Source organism: Cyprinus carpio, chromosome A13 (assembly GCF_018340385.1).
Source record: "Cyprinus carpio isolate SPL01 chromosome A13, ASM1834038v1, whole genome shotgun sequence".
NCBI lineage: Eukaryota > Metazoa > Chordata > Actinopteri > Cypriniformes > Cyprinidae > Cyprinus > Cyprinus carpio.
The window spans coordinates 17,016,804-17,037,368 of NC_056584.1; the positions used below are offsets into that span (position 1 = coordinate 17,016,804).

Below are 20,565 nucleotides of genomic sequence, written 5' to 3' on the forward strand. Positions count from 1 at the left end.
TCCAAACCTGTAAGACTTTTGTTCATCTTTAGAACACAAATGAATGTTTTTATTGAAGTCTGAGATATTTCTGTCCCTCCATTGACAGCAACACTACCACTCTGATGTTTCAGAAAGACTGCAAAATATCCATATTCAAAATATCCAAAATTTCATATCCCCACTTGAGTAGTTTACTCCAAATTCATATGGATTAGTTTTTATCTCTTTATTAACTTTTTGAAGCGTTAAAAGTGGTAGTTGTGTAGCTGTCAATGGAGGGAAAGAAATCTCTCAGATTTCAATAAAAACACATTCATTTGTGTTCCGAAGATGAACTAAGTCTTGCAGGTTTGAAAAAACATGAAGTTGAGTAATCAATGACAGAATTTACATCTTTGGATGAACTACCCCTTTAAAAATTTTACAAAGAATAACGCAATTAAAGAGAATGCTTTGATATACATTACACTCTGTCAAAGCTTGCCCCATATGTAACAGCAGTTTGCATGAGTGTTTTGAAAGACTCGTAATCTACCATATGAACAACAGGAAATGTTATGGTATTGGTGCAAGCACTGACAATTGGGTAACACACAGTGTGGTTTGGCATGTGCTGTAGACAGCAATGGTCAAATTTAAACACTATATTAAACTTCTCCCTTTCTGACACAAGCAGATGCGTGTGAGCTTGCCCAGTCATCCACTGCATTATCTTTGGCACAGACAAGTTTTCTCCTGCTGCTGCGTCTTCTGGTTGTGTGTCTTCAGAAGAAATAAAGAGATGTAATGACAATTACTGTTTTAGTTTATTTATACTCTTTTACATTGGGAACTACAGTAGCATATTTACACCTGGTTATCAAATAACATAGCACATAAAACATTTTTTAAGTCCATACCTTCAAGTTCAAGTAGGAAATCTTGAAAGAATTCCATGATTTTTGACTCTTTCACTTGTTTAATCGAACCCATTGGGCTCATCTCTGGGGCCAGGTGGGATATAAAATGTAATGGGAGTCAACCTTAACACCAAAAAGAAAAAGCATAAAAATGTATTTTAACATTTGTAATTTGTGACAATAAAAAAAAAAAAAAAAACCTAAAACGCTCAAAACAGAATTTCTACATACTTTGTCATCATATCCTATGACAAAGAGATCATGACACTCCTGTGGCTTTTTCTGCATGACTTTGATTAGATCGTATCTCTCAAGGCCCACACGCAGTTGTTGCAGCATTGGGATGCGTTTTGTAGTAATATGTAGAGCAAGAGCTCTGGCAAAACAAGAATAAAGACAAAAATAAAACATTAAAATGCTTCAAATTTAAAAACAGGGCATTCAAAACAACACAAATTATACAATTCATGTACATAATTTAAATGAATTCCTTTTTGTTTAAAGAACAATTATAATGTATGAGTCTGTATATATAGAAAGACCTATGAGAAAGACTCATAGCTCCCATCAAACAAGTCTATAATTGCGAGTCTGATATGCAAGTAATAAGGTACGAGAGGATGTGCTGTATCGTGAATAAGGGCGTTGTTAAGTGCCTGCAACCCCTTCAGCTGTGACTTATTCCTGATACAGCGCAGCCTCTCGTACCTTATTGCTTTTAGAAAACGGTTTCCACACAATACAAATATTAAAGCAGAAAAATATTTATCTATGCAACTATCATGAAGTAAAATCACTTAAAGCCTTCCTTCCGCTGGAAAAAATAGTTCCTGATCATAAACCGCAACAGAAGTTACATACATTATTTCACCAATAGATGGCGGCAAAGATTGTCTTATTGAGTGAGTCAGTCAGTAGAGAAGACTTTTATATTGAAAGGACTCAAACGTGTGATCACAGAGAAGGAAGACGCAACTGACAGATGACTATAGGTACAGAAAACTCCATGACTGTTAAATGGACAAGATATCACAGTGGACTGATTTTTTTTTAAAATTATGAATATAGGACTGACCTGAAGGAAAATGCTATGTCTAATGTAAATGCAGGTTTACTCGATCTCTCACAATACTCTAGCTTCAATGGAACAATATCAATGAGATCAAACATGTTTTTAAGTTGCTATGTGTGGTTGCTAGGGGTGTTGTGCAGAGAAAAATGGAATCGTTGGGCGAAGCGGTCATAGCAGTGTTTTATCGTGAATAAAATCAGACATCAGAAGACTACAGAGAACGGCCTTCAAGAACTGTATACATCCAGAGTGAGGAAAAGGGCTCAGAAAATCACTCTGGATCCCTCACATCCAAGTTACCCCATCTTTGAACTTTTGCCATCTGGCCGGCGCTTCAGAGCCGCAAATACCAGGACAGCCAGGCACAAGAACAGTTTCTTTCCCCAGGCAATCTACCTCATGAACAGTTAAATGTTCCCCACTTATACAATAAAAATGTGCAATATCCTTATATTTATTTGTTACCCCTTCATCCTAGTACATCTCTGCATCTTACTCAATCTAATTCCATTATCATTTATAGCACAATTGTTTATACACTTATTTATCTGCAAAGGGTTTTTATTTTTTATTTTTTTGACTGTGTTGTTGTCTTTTGTGTACTGGAAGCTTATGTCACTAAAACAAATTCCTTGTATGCGCAAGCATACTTGGCAATAAAGCTCTTTCTGATTCTGATTCTTCTAAAACAGCTATTGACCAATCAGAATCTAAAACTAGAACTGACCGTTTTATAATGCTCAATTTCATCTGCTTTAAAATGTACCATATTACAACTCGGCAGGCATTGTAATTCTGTTAAGTGTTGATACTTATGTAAATGAACCATAACCTTTTTTCTCAGTGCTGAGTCTGACATACCTCAATATGCTTTCCTTGTGGTCAGTGTTGATCGGTCCAGTGTAGCCACAATCCAGGATTTCTTTTGTGAAGTTTGACAGGTCAGATGCATCTTCAATCTACAAGTAAAATTTTACCTTTAATAAATATTAAACGGCATGATTCACTGCTGATTTTTAAAGCAAAACCAATTTGTCAGTGGCTTTATAACATGATAACAGCAAACTAATTTCCTTATGGATAGAGAACTTGTATCTAATGAAATGAAGTCAACCAGACCTACCATTTTGATTAGTGGTGATATCTCTGTGTCATGTACACCATCCCTTTTGATGTTACCGGTAACAAGGTATTCGTAACACCACTCTTGCATAAACCGTGGTGGCGGTCCTCCTTCCGCAATGCTCACAGCAAATATTTCACCTGCAACTCTAGAAATATATACTGTTTTATATATGGACAACAGTTCTTGGCACTAATATAGAGTTGTATACTTGTATAAATGTCTGTATATAGAAGAACTATTATGTTACTTCAAATAAAGAAAAGAAAAATACGTATTTACTTAGGCAAATTCAAACTTTTCTTTCTTCTACAGGATTTAAAAAAAAAATAATGTTTCATCTGACTTGGGTATATTATAAAATACAGTTGAGTTTTAAACATCATTGATTTTTATTATGTGGACAAAAACAGCTGAAACTTTCTTCAAAAAATCTTTTCTCCTGCAGAAGACATAAAAGTTTGGAATACCACCCTCATGGCATACCAAACTTTTCTTTCATCAATGATTTAGAAGGAATTGTTTGAATATAAAGTTAACCCAAAATCCAATGGCAAGACACATACTTGAACAGCTCATTGTCCAGATCATTGAGGGAGTACTTCGGTGTTTTTCCTTTCTTCGCATCACCTTCAAAGAGACGTTTTTCAATGCCAGCAACCATTGCTAAATCCATAAAAAAAAAGATTAAATATCATTAGGCTAGGCGGTTAGGGGCATTGAAAAAAAACAGTTCAACTGTGATATTTCAGATACAGACTGTATTTTTAGAATAATGAAATCTAGGAATATATATATTTTTTTATTTTACATGTCAACTAAATGTATGATTAAAGCAAACTACCCACTGGACAGAAATTCTTTCCTCAGTGCCCCTGTGTCAACTCCTGGCTCTCCCAGGAAGATGATTTTCAAGGGATTGACTGGGCTTCCCATTTTTTGACGTTTCCACAGCTTCAGACCTCTCTCAACCATGTTGTCTCGTGACACACAGATTTCAAAGGTCTTTGTGGTATTTATCTGTGCTGCTGCATGACGAATCACATCCTCCTCACTGAATTAAATATATATATCCTTTGCAATTTACTTTAAGAGCAATGATAATTTACAGAAGCAATGAACAGAGATGAAGTTAGAAGCGACCAAACACCTCCACGTTTTCCCTATTTAAATAGTTACACGAGTAGTTACACGACCAAGTATGGTGACACAAAATATAACATGGCGCTTTTCTAAGCGGGTAAAAAGAATAACTATAATGTATGGCAGAATAGCACTTGGGACTCAGGAGCACTTCGACTCGGCGCAGTAAAAAGTCTTATTGTGTTAGTGTAAAAGTCTTAGTGCTCCTGTAGCTCAAGTGGTAGAGCATTGCGTTAACAAGCGCAAGGTTGTGGGTTCGATTCCCCGGGAACACATGATAGGTAAAAATTGATAGCCTGAATGCACTGTAAGTCCCTTTGGATAAAAGCGTCTGCTAAATGCATAAATTTAATTTAAATTTAATTTAATTTAAATTTTTTAATTTAATTTAATTTAAAAAGTCACGTTGGTTCTAATGACAGAAGTGAGAGGGGGAGAGGATTTTTCAAGCGTGACTTTTTACTGCGCCAAGTCGAAGTGCTCCCGAGTCCCAAGTGCTATTCCGCCATACACTATAGTTATCCTTTTTACCCGCTTAGAAAAGCGCCATGTTATATTTTGTGTCACCATACTTGGTCGTGTAACTACTCGTGTAACTATTTAAATAGGGAAAACGTGGAGGTGTTTGGTCGCTTCTAACTTCATCTCTGTTTGGATCCTAATGAATGAACTGGGCTAAGATAAGTGTCGCCGCGCGCCAGAGCGATTGAGTGCACGCACTGAGACGAGAGAGGTATGTATCAACTCGTCTTAGTTAAGGGAATAACATAGTTTAATATGAAAAAAACGGTGCAGTATCCCTTTAAGCTTTATTGCAAGGCACTATTACTATTACCTTTCTCCACAAAAGCTGGCATGCAATTCTAAGTCAGAAACTGGAAAGGTTCCTAAGCATATTGGGCACCGGGTCTCAAATTCCTAAAAGTTAAAGACAAAATGTTTGCAGGGCCAATTTTTTTTTTTTTTTTTTTTTTTTTTAAGAAGTAATTGATCATTTACAATGGCTACGTTTACATACAACCAAATAATCCATTAGTAATCTGATTGAATTAGATTTTTCGTTGTTTCATCAGTCCATCTTTCATACTCATCCACAGACGCTTTATTTTGGGCGTTTTTAATGTTTGATAAATATAAGCAGCACGACATAACAGTTCATGTGCTCATCGTCTCCTTATCAGAACCCGAAATAGATCAATATTACGTCTGCTCTTTAAAACAAAGAAAAGAAGCAATATAGGAGAATTGTATGCGCAAACAGCAGGAAACACTAAATATTCATGCAGTGAGCGCATTTTAAATAATCAAAATTTGAAGCTTGTGGCATATTAACACACATCAACCTGATCACTTTATGTATCGCTCATGTAAACTACGTTCGGATTCAATCAATCAGAATGACTTTGTTCCAGTTGAAACAAAAGGCGTCATGTAAACATAGCCAATGTTAAATTTAGCTTTTGCTTGTGTACCTCCTGAAGGTGGTGTATAACATTAGATGATGTTGCCTCCTCTATAAACACCAAATCTTCTTCCTGCAAAGAGAAAAGAAAAAGACAATTTCTATTGTCAGTGGACAGTTCTTAAAAGATAGTAACCTAAAGCCTACACAACATAGTTTTACCTCAATTTCAGAGTTTTCTGAGTTTTGCATGCCGTCACACTGGTCAACATGCAAAGCCAGTGTCTGAAGTGGCATCAGAGTCTTGCATTTTTTACAAGATGCCTTTGGCATTCGGGCAAAATTCAGGTGTGCATCTGGTGGCAGTGGTGTCATATCAAGTTCATCCTGCAACGGCACGACGTACAGCAAGTTCTTCCCACCACTAGAAGCACTTTTGATCACTGATCCTGTATACCCCTCTGCCTCCAATGGTATTACAGATATTCTTCTCCTTCCATTCCCACCTATATAAGCAAGTAACACAACAACTGATAGAGAATAACTTTACAGTATAATGCATTGTTTTCTGTACTGAATGGACTTATTCATATTAATGAATTTTAACACCAAATGTTGATTAAAAAGTTGTGAAAAAGCACACCTGCAGCTTTGAAAAGAAGCCACCTGTCTTCCAAATGACTCATTTTTGAGTATGCTTCCCGCAGCAAACTTGATAACTACATTAACGTTAAAGAAAAACCCTTAAAACACAGACACAACAAATAATGCTATTAGAATATGTATTTGCTTAAGATCGGACTCCTCACCTCGGCATGTGTTGTATCTGATGTTAAGGACAGGGTCCTCTTTCCTCCCCCGGGGAAGTCGTGGCCTGCTTGCATGAAGCTCCAGCTCTTCGGATATAGATGGGGGAGTGCATGTACAGTATCGGATTCAATAGACTTAGGCCCTTGAGCAAAGAACAACAGAACAATCAAAAAAAAATGGCTATGCGCCTTGTGCTGGTCACTGTTGGCCTGCTGACATCTGGCAAATTCTGAGTATGATGTCTTTTCACTTTCACTTCACTTCACTTCACCCTAGCATTTTTAAAAAATCGGATCCAAAGACACAGAAATGAAAATCTTTGCTGGTACTGTTGGCCTGTGACATCTGGCAATTTTAAAAAAATCAGGAAATGAAAATTGTAGAACAGGTAAAACTATTAATGTGCGTGTATTCGGTGTTTATTTTTGAGTAGCAAGAAACACTAGGTTTAGCTGCTGCATCCTATGCCAAACTTATATCGCTATAAAAAAGGAATGTTTGACTATTCTTTGTAACACCTGAACTGGCCCTTTTAAATATGCTTGCTATCTACCTAGCCATTTCATGTTCCACAGTAGGTCTTCCTGACTGCTGGATCTGGCTCTGAGTCTGACCCTGCCTTGCATTTTCCTCGGGGATTACTCTGGCCACCAAGGAAATTAAATGTTGTGCTGCTTCAGTTACAGCACGTTGGTCATACTGGGGAAAAAAAGGTTTAGGTGCAAAACACTAATATTATAATACTGAGCAAAACAAACTGTCATCTGATTAATTTGTAGAAATAAGCTAATAACTAACCTGTGGTTGTGATCTGCCTGTTTGGTTTTCAATTCTGCCATTAAGTAAAAAACAAACAAACTCAAATTCAATGTAAAACATACAATAACTATATGCAATACACTATGAAAAAAAAACAAAAAAACAATCCATGTGGCTAGATCAATTTACACACACACACACACACACACACACTCTACCAGTGACTTTAGTGCACGCTGATTGGCCGAACACACGCGAAACTCTAGCACCCGCCATAAAAAAATAAATAATAAATAAAAAGTCGTGTAAATACAGATTATAGGGATCTCCCAATCACATGACCCCTAGCCGCGTGTCAGACATTTTGACTGAATACATCCGTCAACAACATATTGCAATACAACAAGTATTGCGATTCGATTCTGCAATATATTGCGATTCATGTCCCCCATAATATTCAAGGCATTACAAAAAATGAGGAAAATAAGACTGCTCAACTCACTTCAAATGTCACATTAAATCTGTGAACATCTTCAATGCTTTACAGGCTTTAATGTGTTGCTTCTTTGATGGAATTACTCAAACACTAACGTTAGCTGCTACATTTTTTAATTTCAATTTTCAAAACAACCCCCCAACCACCACAGTGGTAAAAAACTGCCACTGTCAAAGCCCTATAACCCGAAAGTAATAGAGATCATTTTATAATTAGCCTAAATATTGCAATACTTTACGATACAGTATATAATTGCGTGCGCAAAATATCTCGATACTGAACAGAATCGATTTTTCCCCCCGCCGTCAGCTAACGCTTTACGTCATGTCATCGCACTTACGGTATAAAGATATTCCTTTTGTATGATCACGTATCTGATCGCATCCAACTGCACAGCATCGCTCGGGCATGATAGGAATATTTCGCCGGCGGTTTAGCATTTTCTATTCCGCCAAGATGGCTGCTCCAAATGGCGTGACGTCACGCGGGACGCCTATATTTTTAGCCCAGAACCTAGGGCCAACTCTACGAACATCGAACATAGTGCCTCTTAACCTATACGCTGAGAAAATCCAATGTGATTATGAATGTCAGCTCAGCTAGTAACACTGGACATCGACCACACGGCAAACGTTACTAATGGTGGCTCTGGCTGCTAGTGTTGGCTAACGTTAATAAAATCTAGTCAACGGTAACACTAACTACAGACTGGTCTAGCCAACGTTAAGTATTTAAATGGGACAGCATAAGAAGAGATAATCATTCAGTTCACTTGTCACTGCGTTTATGATATTAAATTAGTTATCTTACCCAGTAAACGACCTGTTGCTCGCCATTCTCGCTTCTCTTATCTTCTCGGTGGCAGCAGCAGCGGCGGGAAACCGTAGTGGGCGTGGCCAATTTGTCACTTCAATCGAGGGTGACCAATAGAAAAATGCCTTTCATCCTGGTTGGTAGAGACCGCCCACTGAGCTACAGCTTCACGTGCAAACAAAACTTTTCAATTCGCAAAACTTTTCAACTTGCAAAACTTTTCAGCTTGCAAACCTATTCACCTCGCAAGCAAAATATTTTGACCCGCAAAAAAGACAGCAGAAAAGAGAGCAAAATGTGTGGGTTTGGGATGAAAAGTTCTCGAAGTGCACAAGGAAAAATAAAGGTTTTCAAAGATTTACACGCACTGCAAATAATTCTGTTATCAACTTCTTTATTTTTGAGCCTTAAGAATACTTTTTTTTGCAATATATATATATTTTAGTTACAAAATAATTAGTTTTACTCTCAAACACAATATGTTTGTTTGAATAAAAAAGACACAAAAGAAACTCCATAAATTATCAGTATTCAGCGTTTTATGTTAAAAACAAGACATTATGCATCTGTAACTGCAGGTTAAATGCATCTATGTCCCCTCTGAGCCACATTAAACGGTGTAAATACATGCTATTTCAGTCACAGATTCCTGAAATGTTTTCTTATGTTGGAATGAAAGACAGATGAAGTGGAAAATGGAAGAAAGAGTTAAAACTGAACACAATCTTGCTACCTTTTTATATACATTTATTTGCTTCTTTTCCATTTTGCATTTACTTGTACTTTTACATTCAATACTTTAAAAAATACTTTTCATACTTAAGTACAATAAATATCACATACTTTAAGACTTTTACTCAAATAATATTCTAAACGGTGACTTCAACTTCTACCAAAGTCATTTTCTGGTAAGATATTTGTACTTTTACTTGAGTATGGCTTTCAGGTACTTAATACACCACTGAGTTTATCTATGAGGATGAATTCCTACTTCAATATACAAAACTAGAACGTAACTAATATTAATATTATATTAATATTAAACGGAAGAACCCGAAGAAACAGATTGACTGACTTTCACTCTGAGTTGCAATACAGTTTCTGACCCGTCAAAGACATTATATTCTAAATAATACTGTACGTATGTGACCTTTAGATTAAACCATAGCTTGCATGAAGGAAAAATCTACAGAAAGAGAGGAAAGTAACCGGTTCCCGTTTATCTTGAAATAGAGAGGCAAGAATCAATCACGTGACAAGAATCCGTCCAATCAGCAGCAAACTTTGCGACCCGGAGCTGATGCTCCACCAGTTGACCTGTCTGCTATGTGTTCTTGTTGTCTTTGATACTGTGGAAAAAATAGAAGCAGCAAACCTTTGCATAAATAGGTGTAGTTTTCCCGTCTGCTGGAAAAAGGCTCGAATATGTGTGTGAGCTTCACAGCGATACGAAGACAAAGCACAAAAAGAGAGCAAGTATGATTATTTGATCCGTGATAAAAGCGAACAGACTACCAGTAAAGCAGCCTGTCTAATATACAAATATTAGCGTGAGGTACTGAAGGAGTATTGTTGTTTTTCTAGCAGTAATAATGCCGGATTGAGATTTGAATGCTTCGGCTAAATATGCAAGTTATATTAGCTTTTATTAGAGTTTTTGTAATAGCAATCTAAATCTGACAATAAATATATGGATTTGAAAGATGCACTCATGAATTTTACTTTCCAGGATGCTGTATTAGCCTAAACATCCATGCAAACTCTGACCTGCCTTTTGTTATCACTCAGCTAGCTAGCCATTCACAACAACATAAACCTGCGGATTAGGAACGTTATAAATCCATATTTCATGTCTGAACCAATGCACGGTGTCATCAACACTGATCTAGCGGTTAATAGTATATAATATTATATGTAATAACAATATAATCTTCAAGACCAGGCGTTTTCAACAGGACCCCCACCCAGATTCTCAGCCAGGGACAGTAGAGATAAATATATGTGTGTGTGTGTGTGTGTGTGTGTGTGTGTGTGTGTGTGTGTGTGTGTGTGTGTGTGTGTGTGTGTCTAGAGTGAGAGAGCTTCTCTAAAAGATAATAATTTTCGAGAAGAATTTGAAATGTTAGCGTTCTCGTTTTGCAGCAATCCTTTCATTACTCTGGCTTATCAGTTGCAGATATGACTGTAACTATAACTTTTATTTTCAGTTCTTTAAGTTTCTTTTTTCTTTTTACAGCAACTAGTGTGGCAGGAAGTGTGCTTATGATGAGCATGGATACTTGTGATACAGATATGAATAGGTAAGTTATTATTATTATTTTTTTTTATGGGTTAAAAAAAAACTGAGGCTCTTTTTTTTTTTATCATATCAGCCATGGGGATGACAATGACATGTCTGGATGTGATCTCCACGAGACCTTTGAAATCAAGAAAAGCAGTCAGGCGGTCATGAAAGATAATGATAATCTGTGTGAATCAACAAGAAAACGTAAGGAGCAGAATGATGATCCAGTGGACCAGACGCTGCCCTCTTTGCCGAACTGCGACAACGACACAAAGGGCATCACTTCTAGAGAAACTTCTGATATTAATGATGCAAACATTCAAATGGAGGCAAGCAATGGAGAAAAGGCATTTGAATCAAATTCACCAGATGCCAAGCTGGTCAAGGTGACTTCTACAGAGATGTCAGGGACAAACCTAAATTTTTCTGGAAATCCTAGTGAAACATCAAGCATAGATGTGGATATGAGACCAGCGAGTCCAGAATGCAAAGAGCCTCTGTCCAGCAACTCTTCTGCCTGCCCTGACTTGCAAGAGTCCCATTCGAGTGTTGGCCCAGTGGTGGAGCCAAAACCCCCAGTCCCCAGTTCAGAAGCTGTAGACAACATCACAGAGGAATCTGAAGTTACACCCATGGAAACAGAGGACACAGAGGGGCAAAACTCTGGTGCTGATGCTTTTGTTCCTGAAAATGTTGTTCAGTATGAACCTGATAGTAACCAGACACAGGCGTCTTCTTCAGAAAGGTATTGTTGTTTTTGGAAATATTGCTGTAGAAAATGGTTTTACCACACTATCAAACACTACTCAGATGCACTGATATTAAAAGTTGGGCTGTTACTGATAATTATTTTTATAAACAGGCCGATTAAAATTCCATGCTATTTTGTTGAAATAGTAAAAATGAAAATCTGTTGTTTTAATTGATACAAGGGAATTTAGACGTCACAACAATATGAAAAATGGTTATTAGTTTTGAGATTTGCTAAAGATAAGTCACTTATGCTCACCAAGGTTGCATTTGTTTTAAATAAAAAATACAGTAAAAACAGTAATATTGTTAAATATATATATATATATATATATATATATATATATATATATATATATATATATATATATATATATATATATATATAATTTATTTTAATAGATTTTAAAATATAATTTATTCCTGCAATTTAACTTTTTTTTAGTAGCCATTAGTCCAGTATTTAGTGTCACATGATCCTTCAGAAATTATTCTAGAATGCTGCTCAAAAAAAGTTGGGGTGGGGTGGCGGTAAAAATAATGCAATAATATTATATAATTATGCAATGGATTATAATAATGCAAATAACATAATTTGTTCCGTCTCTCCAGTGAGCAAGTGTCAGCAGAGCAGAAAGAACAGGAATGGCTCGGGACCCCAATAGAGGAGCTTAGAAGAATGCCTCAGTGTGGACAGTCCCTGCCACACCTCAGGGCAACAGACCATCACAAAGTACTCATCAGGGTAAGCCACGCTCTCCACAGCACTCAGCAGCGACACTGTGATGTTCTCGGTGAGCGCCTAAGGGCTTCCTGTCAGTTTGAGTCTAATGCTGCTGTGGATGTCCAAGCAGCTCTACGCTTTGCCTGCACAACATAGAACTCAATGTTTTGATGTTTCATTGAAAGGATTTGAACTAAAGTGCATGGCTAGCACTTAAATTGTCCCTGCAGAAAATAGTTTTTACTTCATATTTTACATCACAAGCATTTGAGTCTGTAGCAGGCTTTATTTTTAAACTGATTGTTTTTAGGCAACCAATAAAGGAAAAAAAAACACCGTTATCCTTTAAAATTTCAGAATGACATACTGACCTGATAACATAATTTTTGTATTGATTCAAAATTAAAATGAATTGGTAAATACCTAGAGTCTCTCCCTGCTCTGGTTTATAGACAGACCTGCTCAAAGAAGGTCAAGTCCCTCATCCATATCCGAGCAAATACAGAGATTCCTGGGATGATATGACCGTAAAGATGCCTTGTTCAGAAAAGAACCTGTTTCCTGTGGAGAATGAGGTAATGTCTTCTTATAGGTTAATCGGTGCCATGTAGAATAGTCTCACTAAAAATTAATTGCCTTTTAAATTATATAGACTTTGCAATATTTATGAGAGTGAACTGAATAGCTGATACTATTTATTAGGCTCAACATGAAGTGATTGTTTGACGTAATTTTTCATACAGCACCGATCAAAACTGTTGTGTTGAATATTGTGAAATCCGATTAGAATTTAAAAGAACTTTTTTAATAAAATTTTGAGATTTTTGTGGAAACCATGATACATTTTTTCAGTATTCTCTGCTGAATACAAAAATTGGAAATAGAACTATTTTGTGACAAATATCTTCTGTCACTTGTTACATTCAATGCATCTTTGCTGAATATTAATATTAATTTCTTTTAAAAAAAATTGACTTTCACTGACCAAATTTCGAACAATGTTGTGTGTATGGTGTCTATTTGATGTGTATGGTGTGTCTTTTCAGGATTTAGTGCAAAGTCGATGGGAGTTGATTTGTTCAGCTTTGGAAGGAGAATGCAAAAGTTCACTTGATATTAAGGTAAGTTTTGGTTTTGAGGACTTCATGTAAGGTGGCTGAGAGAGCTCAGCATGCTACAAATGAAAAAACACATGCAAACAGAAAAAACACCAACAAAAACATCTCCATCAGTTTGACAACACATCTGCTGTAAATACTCTTAACAGAACCAAATGCAGAAAGACGCTGCAAATATGCACAATGCTATCAAAAACAGAAACACACTGCAAATACAGAAATGCACTGTAAATACACAAGGATCCACAATGGAATGTTTAAAGGAACCGCAACAAGTGATGAAGTGACATGTTTATCAGTGTCTGCTCTGAAAGGTGAGATTTTTTATTTTATTTTTTTTAACATCCTGATCATATGATTCCATAGCTTTTTTGTATTTTATTAAGCTAAATAAGCTGATGAAGTTCACAAGTGCTGTAACTGTGAAACGGTATGTAAGCTGGTTGGGTAATTTTCATAACTTCCCCTACAAAAATTAAGCACGGTTTTACTATTTAAAAAAAAACATGGTTCATATAGTTAAACCATGGTAACTACAAATTAACCATGGTTTTGCTACACTAACCATAGTTTAACCATGGTATTTGTACCACTGTGGTTATACAAATGGTAATCAATATGTGTTAAAAAAAAAAAAAAAAAGGTTACTATACTTTTACTATAATAAAACCATGGTAAATTTTCATAAAGGTTTTTGGAATCCCCTTGAAACATTTCCATTGTGGTCTTTGCTATTTGCAATGCTTTTCTGTATTTGATTGCATTGTGCATATATGCAGTGCGTTTCTGGATTTGTTTGTTTTTCTATATGCATGTCTTTTTAAGTTGCAGCACGCTGAGCTCTCTAGGTGTTTATGAAATAAACTGTTGAATGTCAACATGTGTAAGTATAATGTCTAAATGTAAGAGTTGTGCTAAACGAGTAAGAGATGAATTCCACCAGAGGGTGGCAGAATTGCTCCAAGATGTGAGCCATCCTTTTCTTTGCTTGGTTTTAGTGATAACATATATGTTAGTTTTACCAAATGGAATTATTTACTTATTTTGATGTGGTTCAGTGGTTTATGTTTTCTTAGATATGAAAGACATCTAAAAATTGAATTGTTAATTTTTAAAAAAGAAAAAATGTTTTTTACCCCTATAATCTTTTACAGGATGCAATATTGAGTTACAACATAGCACATGCTAAAAGATGGGACTTCACAGCTTTGAACTATCTCTGCACTGAGGTAAGAAACACTTCTTTTTTTTTTTCAGGAAAAATAACACAGATTGCATGTTTTCTTTTGTGTAAAATAGAGATGACCAAAGATAGCTTGCTGTCCAATTGTCCATTGGATTTGTGTTGATATCATGTATCTGGATGTAGTTCAAAGCACTCCAAATAATGTGCATGCAGATGGTTGATTTGCATTTGATAGTGTCATTAGTGGAAATGAAATCAGAAAGTACTAATAAATGAAGTCTACAACTTACACAAAGCACTAAAGAGTTTAAACAAGCTGTACATACACAAATAATGAGTAATTCAGCATTGCATTATGCTTGCACATTAAAACCGAATTCAAGGAAAAGTGAAGAAACCAGTTTAATTGGATTATTTGCCAGTGCTATAATAAACCATTTTACTTTGAGAATGTTAAGTGGCCCCGGTTGGTTACATTTCACTTCATGATGCAGTTTTGACAATGTATATCATTACCGCAGCTGCCATAAAATGAAAACTCTAATGTTGTGGCGTTAATGAAGTGAGCATCCTAAAGTCTGATTTCTTGTGGTGTGTCACGGTCGGGACCAGAAGGCCCCATGATACTTAAAATGTTCCATCATTGTTTAGTCTGACTGGTATGAATTTACTGGCACACTAAAGGCATTACGCTCTTCAGTCAGAGAGAAGAAGCAGGTTAGCCTCCAAGTGGATACGCACCAAGCAGTCCGCGTCTGCCCCTTCTGCTACCTCATCCCTGGGGATCTCTTTGCATCCAGCAGTAGTCAATTAAGACAGAGGTGGGCATGCAGCATAACGAGCAGCAGCTTGCAGAAGAAGGCCAGGGAGATGAGGGTCCTGTTTACTGCAAATAAACACACTCAACAGATGGGCCATGGTCTTCCGCAGAGCCAGAAGCTGGTCTTGATGATGGCTCTGATAGGGAGATGACTTAAAAACGCTTGAGGTTGTTTTCTACTATTCAGTGCTATTGAGTGCTCCTATATAACAGTTCACATTTACTGTTGTTCGGCAAATGGATTGCATTGACCAACAGGAAGCTACTGTTTGAAAGTGACTTCTATGTGAGCTGTGCTTCATACATTCCTACACTACTGAAAATAGATAATGGACTAAATTTTGCTAATATCGCTGCACCTGAATTTATGATAGTGGTGATTACTGGCCCAATTCGACCACTGGGTGCAACTGTATTAGGTGGAGAATTAATTGTCAGACAGTGGCCTGATAATACCTGTTACCCATCAGGCATCAGTTTCATTATGCTGTATCATTGTTACGTGACTAATAAATGAGGATGATTTTGAGGCATAGGATTATGTGGATCTTCATCATTTAGCCAACACTTTCTTATCCAAAGTGGTAATACATTTCATACTTGTATAGTCACTGGTTTGGCAATGGTACTAATTCTCCCTTTCCAGAGAACACATACGCTGTGTCCGAAATTGCATACTTCCCTACTATATATAGTATGCGAAAAACAGAATGTTCGGCAAGTAGTATGTCCGAATTCGTAGTATTTGAAAAACAGTAGGAGAAAAGTACCCACATGACCTACTTCTTCCGCTTGAATTTGGAAGTGCACACTCTATGGACATTTTACTATCCCATGAGGCCAAAGAGAGAGGATTTATGAATGGCAGTGAAGTATATAATATATGTAATATATAAAACATACTTTTTTAATGGTTGCAAAGTAAATTGAAATTCAAATGTAGTACCTACTCAGACAGTATGCAATTTCGGACGCACTGATAGTCATTGGGTTACATGAAAGTCTCAAACCGCCTTTAGTTCTGTGTGTGTAGTCCTTCTCCAGGGTTCAGTAAATGGCAGACTTTGAACTACGCCATATCTTAGATTAATAGCAAACCTCTACGGACACCTTGGCAATTGAATCGCCATTGGCTAGTAAATTTTTTAGTTTACTTGCCAGACTGATAAAAAAAAATAAAGTAATATAGATTTTTTTGTAAAATGGCACAGTTTTTTAAATATCTGAAAGTACGCTCTTAACATCAGTCAGTCCAGCATTATAATATGATAATATTATTAATAGATAGAACTTTAGAAATTAGAATTAAAACTTGATAATCATGTATTAATGCATATTAGTCATTTAACTGAACTTAGGACTGGTGGTGGTGGTGTTTTTTGGTCATTCAGTGTTTCTGTAAAAAAAAAAAATATAAAAAAAACATTACATTTTTGGGAAAATACTGACAGGATAATACTGATACTAATTCTACTAATAAGAACATTGTAAAATGCACTAAGGATCAATGAGCTGCTGGATTCATGAATATTAATCAGGTTCTGTGCGTTCGCTCGAACTGATTTGCTGAAATCAAAACAGGGACGATAATAGGTGAGCGCCAGCCAATGAGATTGTCGTTTGTGCATTAATTCCGCCCACTACCGGAGAAAGCGGCATTTCTTAAAAGCTGAAGCATTACAAAGGAACGCTGTTATTTTGACAGGAAAATACAACAAATAATATAATTGACATGTAGCGTGGCAATTCTCTCTCTCCCTCTTTCTCTCTTTCTGCGTATTTGTGAAACAAAGCGACGGCGAGTTGTGCGCCTTCACACTAGAGTTTACGTTACGTTAAAAACGGGTGCGTTGCACATCCATTCAGATGAACTGAAAAATGGTATAGATCGCTTGACAGATGAAACCCTGAAGCGCTCAGTCAGAGAGTGTTCGGCGAGTGAAAATATATATGTGCTTAACTTTTGCTTAGCCTGCAACTCACATACTGGCTAGTAAATTTTAAAATCTGAGAATGTATTAGCCATTGGCTAATATTAGACGACATTTAGTTGCCCGGAGTGAAGATTTAGTCGCATATGCGAGTGATTTTCTCGCAATGTAGTCAAAAGCCATTTCTGTATTACAGTGCTATTCTTATAGCTATGGCTTCAGCCAAGACGTCAGAACATCTCCTCCATTCTTAAGATGATTTGATAGAATAATCTCAGACCTGTGTAAATCAATAGCTGTCTGTGTCTATTTATGGCTGTATCAAATTTAATTAACCACAGCCATTAAATCTATGAGGGAGCCAATCAAAGCCATTAGCAAAGTGCACCGTGTTCTAATGAAGCATGCTTGAGTGGACCAGCTCCTTAAACTGTCCACTTAAGAGCTTGAGCTGTGCCTCTGCTCTTTGGCTCATGCATGAGTCACGACTCATCTTCACGATCCTCAGTGTTTTTCCATCGATCTGTTTTTGCCATAATCATTTTATTACTGTACTCTTTTGGTAATCATGCATCAAACCTAAGACCCGCTGTGATGTTTAAGAACATAAAACATAAATCTTTATATTTCAACTCAACTCAAATAAATATAACTTAATCCACAATCTTCTACCTTTAATTAAAAATGTCAAAATTATTAATAATAATAATAATTATTATTATTAATCTGTACTAGTGCCATTTTACTAAATTGTCCGGAATATTAATAAATATTATGGTACTATGTAGACTTATGTGGTATAATATCATTATGTGCGTAAATATTTAAATGCTTTTAAGCCAGCTGTTTTATTTCCCTGTATTATCAATAGAGGGCACTGGTATGTCAGCCTGGAGAGTTGGCAATTGATTTTCAGTTTAAGAGATTAAATAAAACATCACTGAACAGCGGTCAGTTAATAACTGGAAGAGAGTTCTAAATCGTGCATGTCAAATGTGTGCTTGCACTTTGTCAGTCAAAATGTTTTTTAAAACAGAATATAGAGCAAAAAGACCACATCAAAAAATAAAGTCATCTTTACACAATGCACAATGCAGCATACAGGCCATAGTGAAAATGTGGCAGCTCTCACTCTCTCACTCACTCTGTGGCAGCTCTCTGTGTTGGTTCTGTGTGAATAAAATGAAGCATCAGTGCAGGCTTAAGGCTTCTTCACACCAAGAACGATAACTATGAAGATAACTATAATGATAACTAGATTTGTGTCTACACTATCGCACAATAACGTTCTGTGTATTAGAAGCACACGCTGCAGTTTTCTGTGGATTTAAATGCTTGTCGAGCTTGTAAAGCAGGATGGATTTTGATTGGCTGTCAATGTCTTTGTAATTCATCACAAAAGAATATTTTTAAAAGTAATTCTAACAATATCGTTCCTCTATTCCGTTAACTTTATAGTTGTGCTGTGGACTCTTAAATTTAGAACTATTTCTAAAAGTATCGTTATAGTTATTATCCTTTGGTGTGAACAGGCCTTTGACATCTGTCATTGTATATTACAGGTTTAAAATGTAGAATTTAATTTTTTATTTTTTTAAGCCTGGCATGATGGCATCAGTGTGTTTGTTTAGGGTAACTGCCTGTGTGACTCACGGGGTGACAAATGCTGAAATGCTGAAAGCTGGGGAGTAAATTGGATTTTGAAATTTAAATTTTAGGATGGATGTTTGTGTTATTGGAGACTTGTGGAATGATGAGTATGATTATTTAGATTTATTGGTTATGATCTGAACATACTGATAATGAAACCCCAACAAGAAGAGCATTACAACAGTTTTTGTCAGCTTTTAAATAACATGTAAAGATAAGAATGGACGTAGTTTAGCAATTTGTTGTGAAACAGATATTTTTCGAATATTCTACACGAGTTTCAAATATTACTCCCATTATTTCTCAGTTCGATTAAATCTCAAGAATAACAGAATAATTCACAATATAGTTGTCATCTGAATAGATCACATGCATTCTGTATCTACATTTTTACCCGGTGTAATTTACCCATGCTGTAACGCTATATCATCCATATATCGTCAGATGCGCAAATAGAATGGCTCTCTGGTGTCTTAAAATTGTGTTGGTTGCTGCAGGACTCCAATAATTGTCACAAAGCTGAGCGGCGGCTTGGATTTTGATTGACAACAGAGGTGTAATGGCTATGGAAAGAAGCAAAATACAAATTAGGACCCGTCTTGTCATAAATTGTTGTTGAGCCTCAGCCCTATCCTGAAATGAAAGTGTCAGAGCAGTGGGCTCTGATAAATTCACAATGCTGGCTCAGTGCACAGAACTCCACTTTAAGCATCTAGCCCTCCACAAACGCCTTCGCCTACACAATCTTCTTTCAGTGTCTCAGAATAGTGGGATTCCCTGCAGCCAACACAGTGTTTGTGTAAGCATACTGACACGCAGTGAATGGAACTGGTTGATTTTGCAAGTGAGGAATACTTTTTGGTTTAGGACATTAACTGCCCATTTAGTTTATTTTAATTTTATTATTATTATTAATTTGTGTGTGTGTGTGTGTGTGTGTGTGTGTGTGTGTTCTGCAGAATTAAAAACAGTTTGGAGCAACATGAGGGTGTGTAAATGATTTTTTTTTTATTTTGAATTCTCCCTTTAAAGCCCAGTAAATGGATAAAGTCATGTACATTCACCAAGAAAAATCTGCTATTTATTTTCCTTTCATATACTCACAATCTAACGGGTTCTGGTTGGGCAGGATGAGGGGGGATGAAGGAGGCCATGTGATTTAGTGAAGTCTAAATCCTGCAACCTCAGCTCAGGCCCATCCGGCCTGTCTGCTCTCCTCACTCAATAGACCCAGAGGAGCACTTTACGATGCCAAGCAGGTCATTACTTATGACAGCATTTAGTCAGGCCTCCTTTGCGGGTGTATAAATGCTCCTTGGTTAAATTGTCAGGCGAGGTTTCCCGTCCAGAAGAGCCCCGCACTGCCTCTCCTTCCTCAAACCATTTGCATCTGTTCCAGGAATCCCATTTAATCAGCTGAGCACGCCCAGTAACCATGATGAAGTGGGCCTGTGAGTGAGCGTGCAGACAATATATTTGTATATAAGTGTGTTGTAAATCTGTGTGATGATAAAACAGTAGCGTATTTATTTTTCCTGAAATCATAAAAGGTTGCTGAGCCAGCCTGCGGTGTTTTGACACCCTCAGCTTCAGATTGAATATC

General features: G+C 36.6%; 2 protein-coding genes and 1 long non-coding RNA gene across 5 annotated transcripts in view; 1 reads left to right on the plus strand and 2 right to left on the minus strand.

The window, feature by feature from the left end:
• Positions 1-176: 176 nt before the first annotated feature.
• On the minus strand, positions 177-5,957 carry LOC109094069. The gene is made up of 10 exons (XM_042769035.1): positions 5,844-5,957; positions 5,692-5,754; positions 5,055-5,137; positions 3,925-4,130; positions 3,643-3,742; positions 3,077-3,224; positions 2,815-2,912; positions 1,113-1,257; positions 882-1,004; positions 177-744 (listed from the first exon to the last, which is right to left on the minus strand). Exons 1-9 carry the CDS (start codon positions 5,952-5,954, stop codon positions 960-962), a joined length of 999 nt encoding a protein of 332 aa, XP_042624969.1. The 5' UTR covers positions 5,955-5,957; the 3' UTR covers positions 177-744; positions 882-959.
• A 20-nt stretch (positions 5,958-5,977) lies between these two features.
• On the minus strand, positions 5,978-6,497 carry LOC122147249. The gene is made up of 3 exons (XR_006161521.1): positions 6,431-6,497; positions 6,265-6,340; positions 5,978-6,127 (listed from the first exon to the last, which is right to left on the minus strand). It is a non-coding gene; the product is annotated as an uncharacterized LOC122147249 (long non-coding RNA).
• Positions 6,498-9,777: 3,280 nt separating this feature from the next.
• Positions 9,778-20,565, plus strand: part of LOC109094065 (poly(ADP-ribose) glycohydrolase-like) — a 36,172-nt gene continuing 25,384 nt past the window's right edge. The window contains exons 1-7 of one of the 3 annotated variants that reach the window (XM_042769036.1): positions 9,778-9,975; positions 10,736-10,799; positions 10,872-11,528; positions 12,146-12,278; positions 12,710-12,832; positions 13,304-13,378; positions 14,530-14,604. In XM_042769036.1, the coding sequence (XP_042624970.1) occupies positions 10,762-10,799; positions 10,872-11,528; positions 12,146-12,278; positions 12,710-12,832; positions 13,304-13,378; positions 14,530-14,604 (1,101 nt within the window). In that variant the 5' untranslated portion in view covers positions 9,778-9,975; positions 10,736-10,761. Of the gene's footprint in view, positions 9,976-10,033; positions 10,055-10,735; positions 10,800-10,871; positions 11,529-12,145; positions 12,279-12,709; positions 12,833-13,303; positions 13,379-14,529; positions 14,605-20,565 lie in introns of those variants that run through there. The other 2 variants (XM_042769037.1, XM_042769038.1) reach the window with 2 other exon arrangements.

Coding starts and splice junctions, on each gene's coding strand:
- LOC109094069 (XM_042769035.1), bottom strand. CDS start 5,954: ATGCCAAAGGCATCTTGTAAAAAATGCAAGACTCTGATGCCACTTCAG. Junction 5,138..5,691: donor TTATACACCACCTTCAGGAG/GTACACAAGCAA, acceptor TTTAACTTTTAG/GAATTTGAGACCCGGTGCCC. Junction 3,225..3,642: donor CTGGACAATGAGCTGTTCAA/GTATGTGTCTTG, acceptor ATATATTTCTAG/AGTTGCAGGTGAAATATTTG.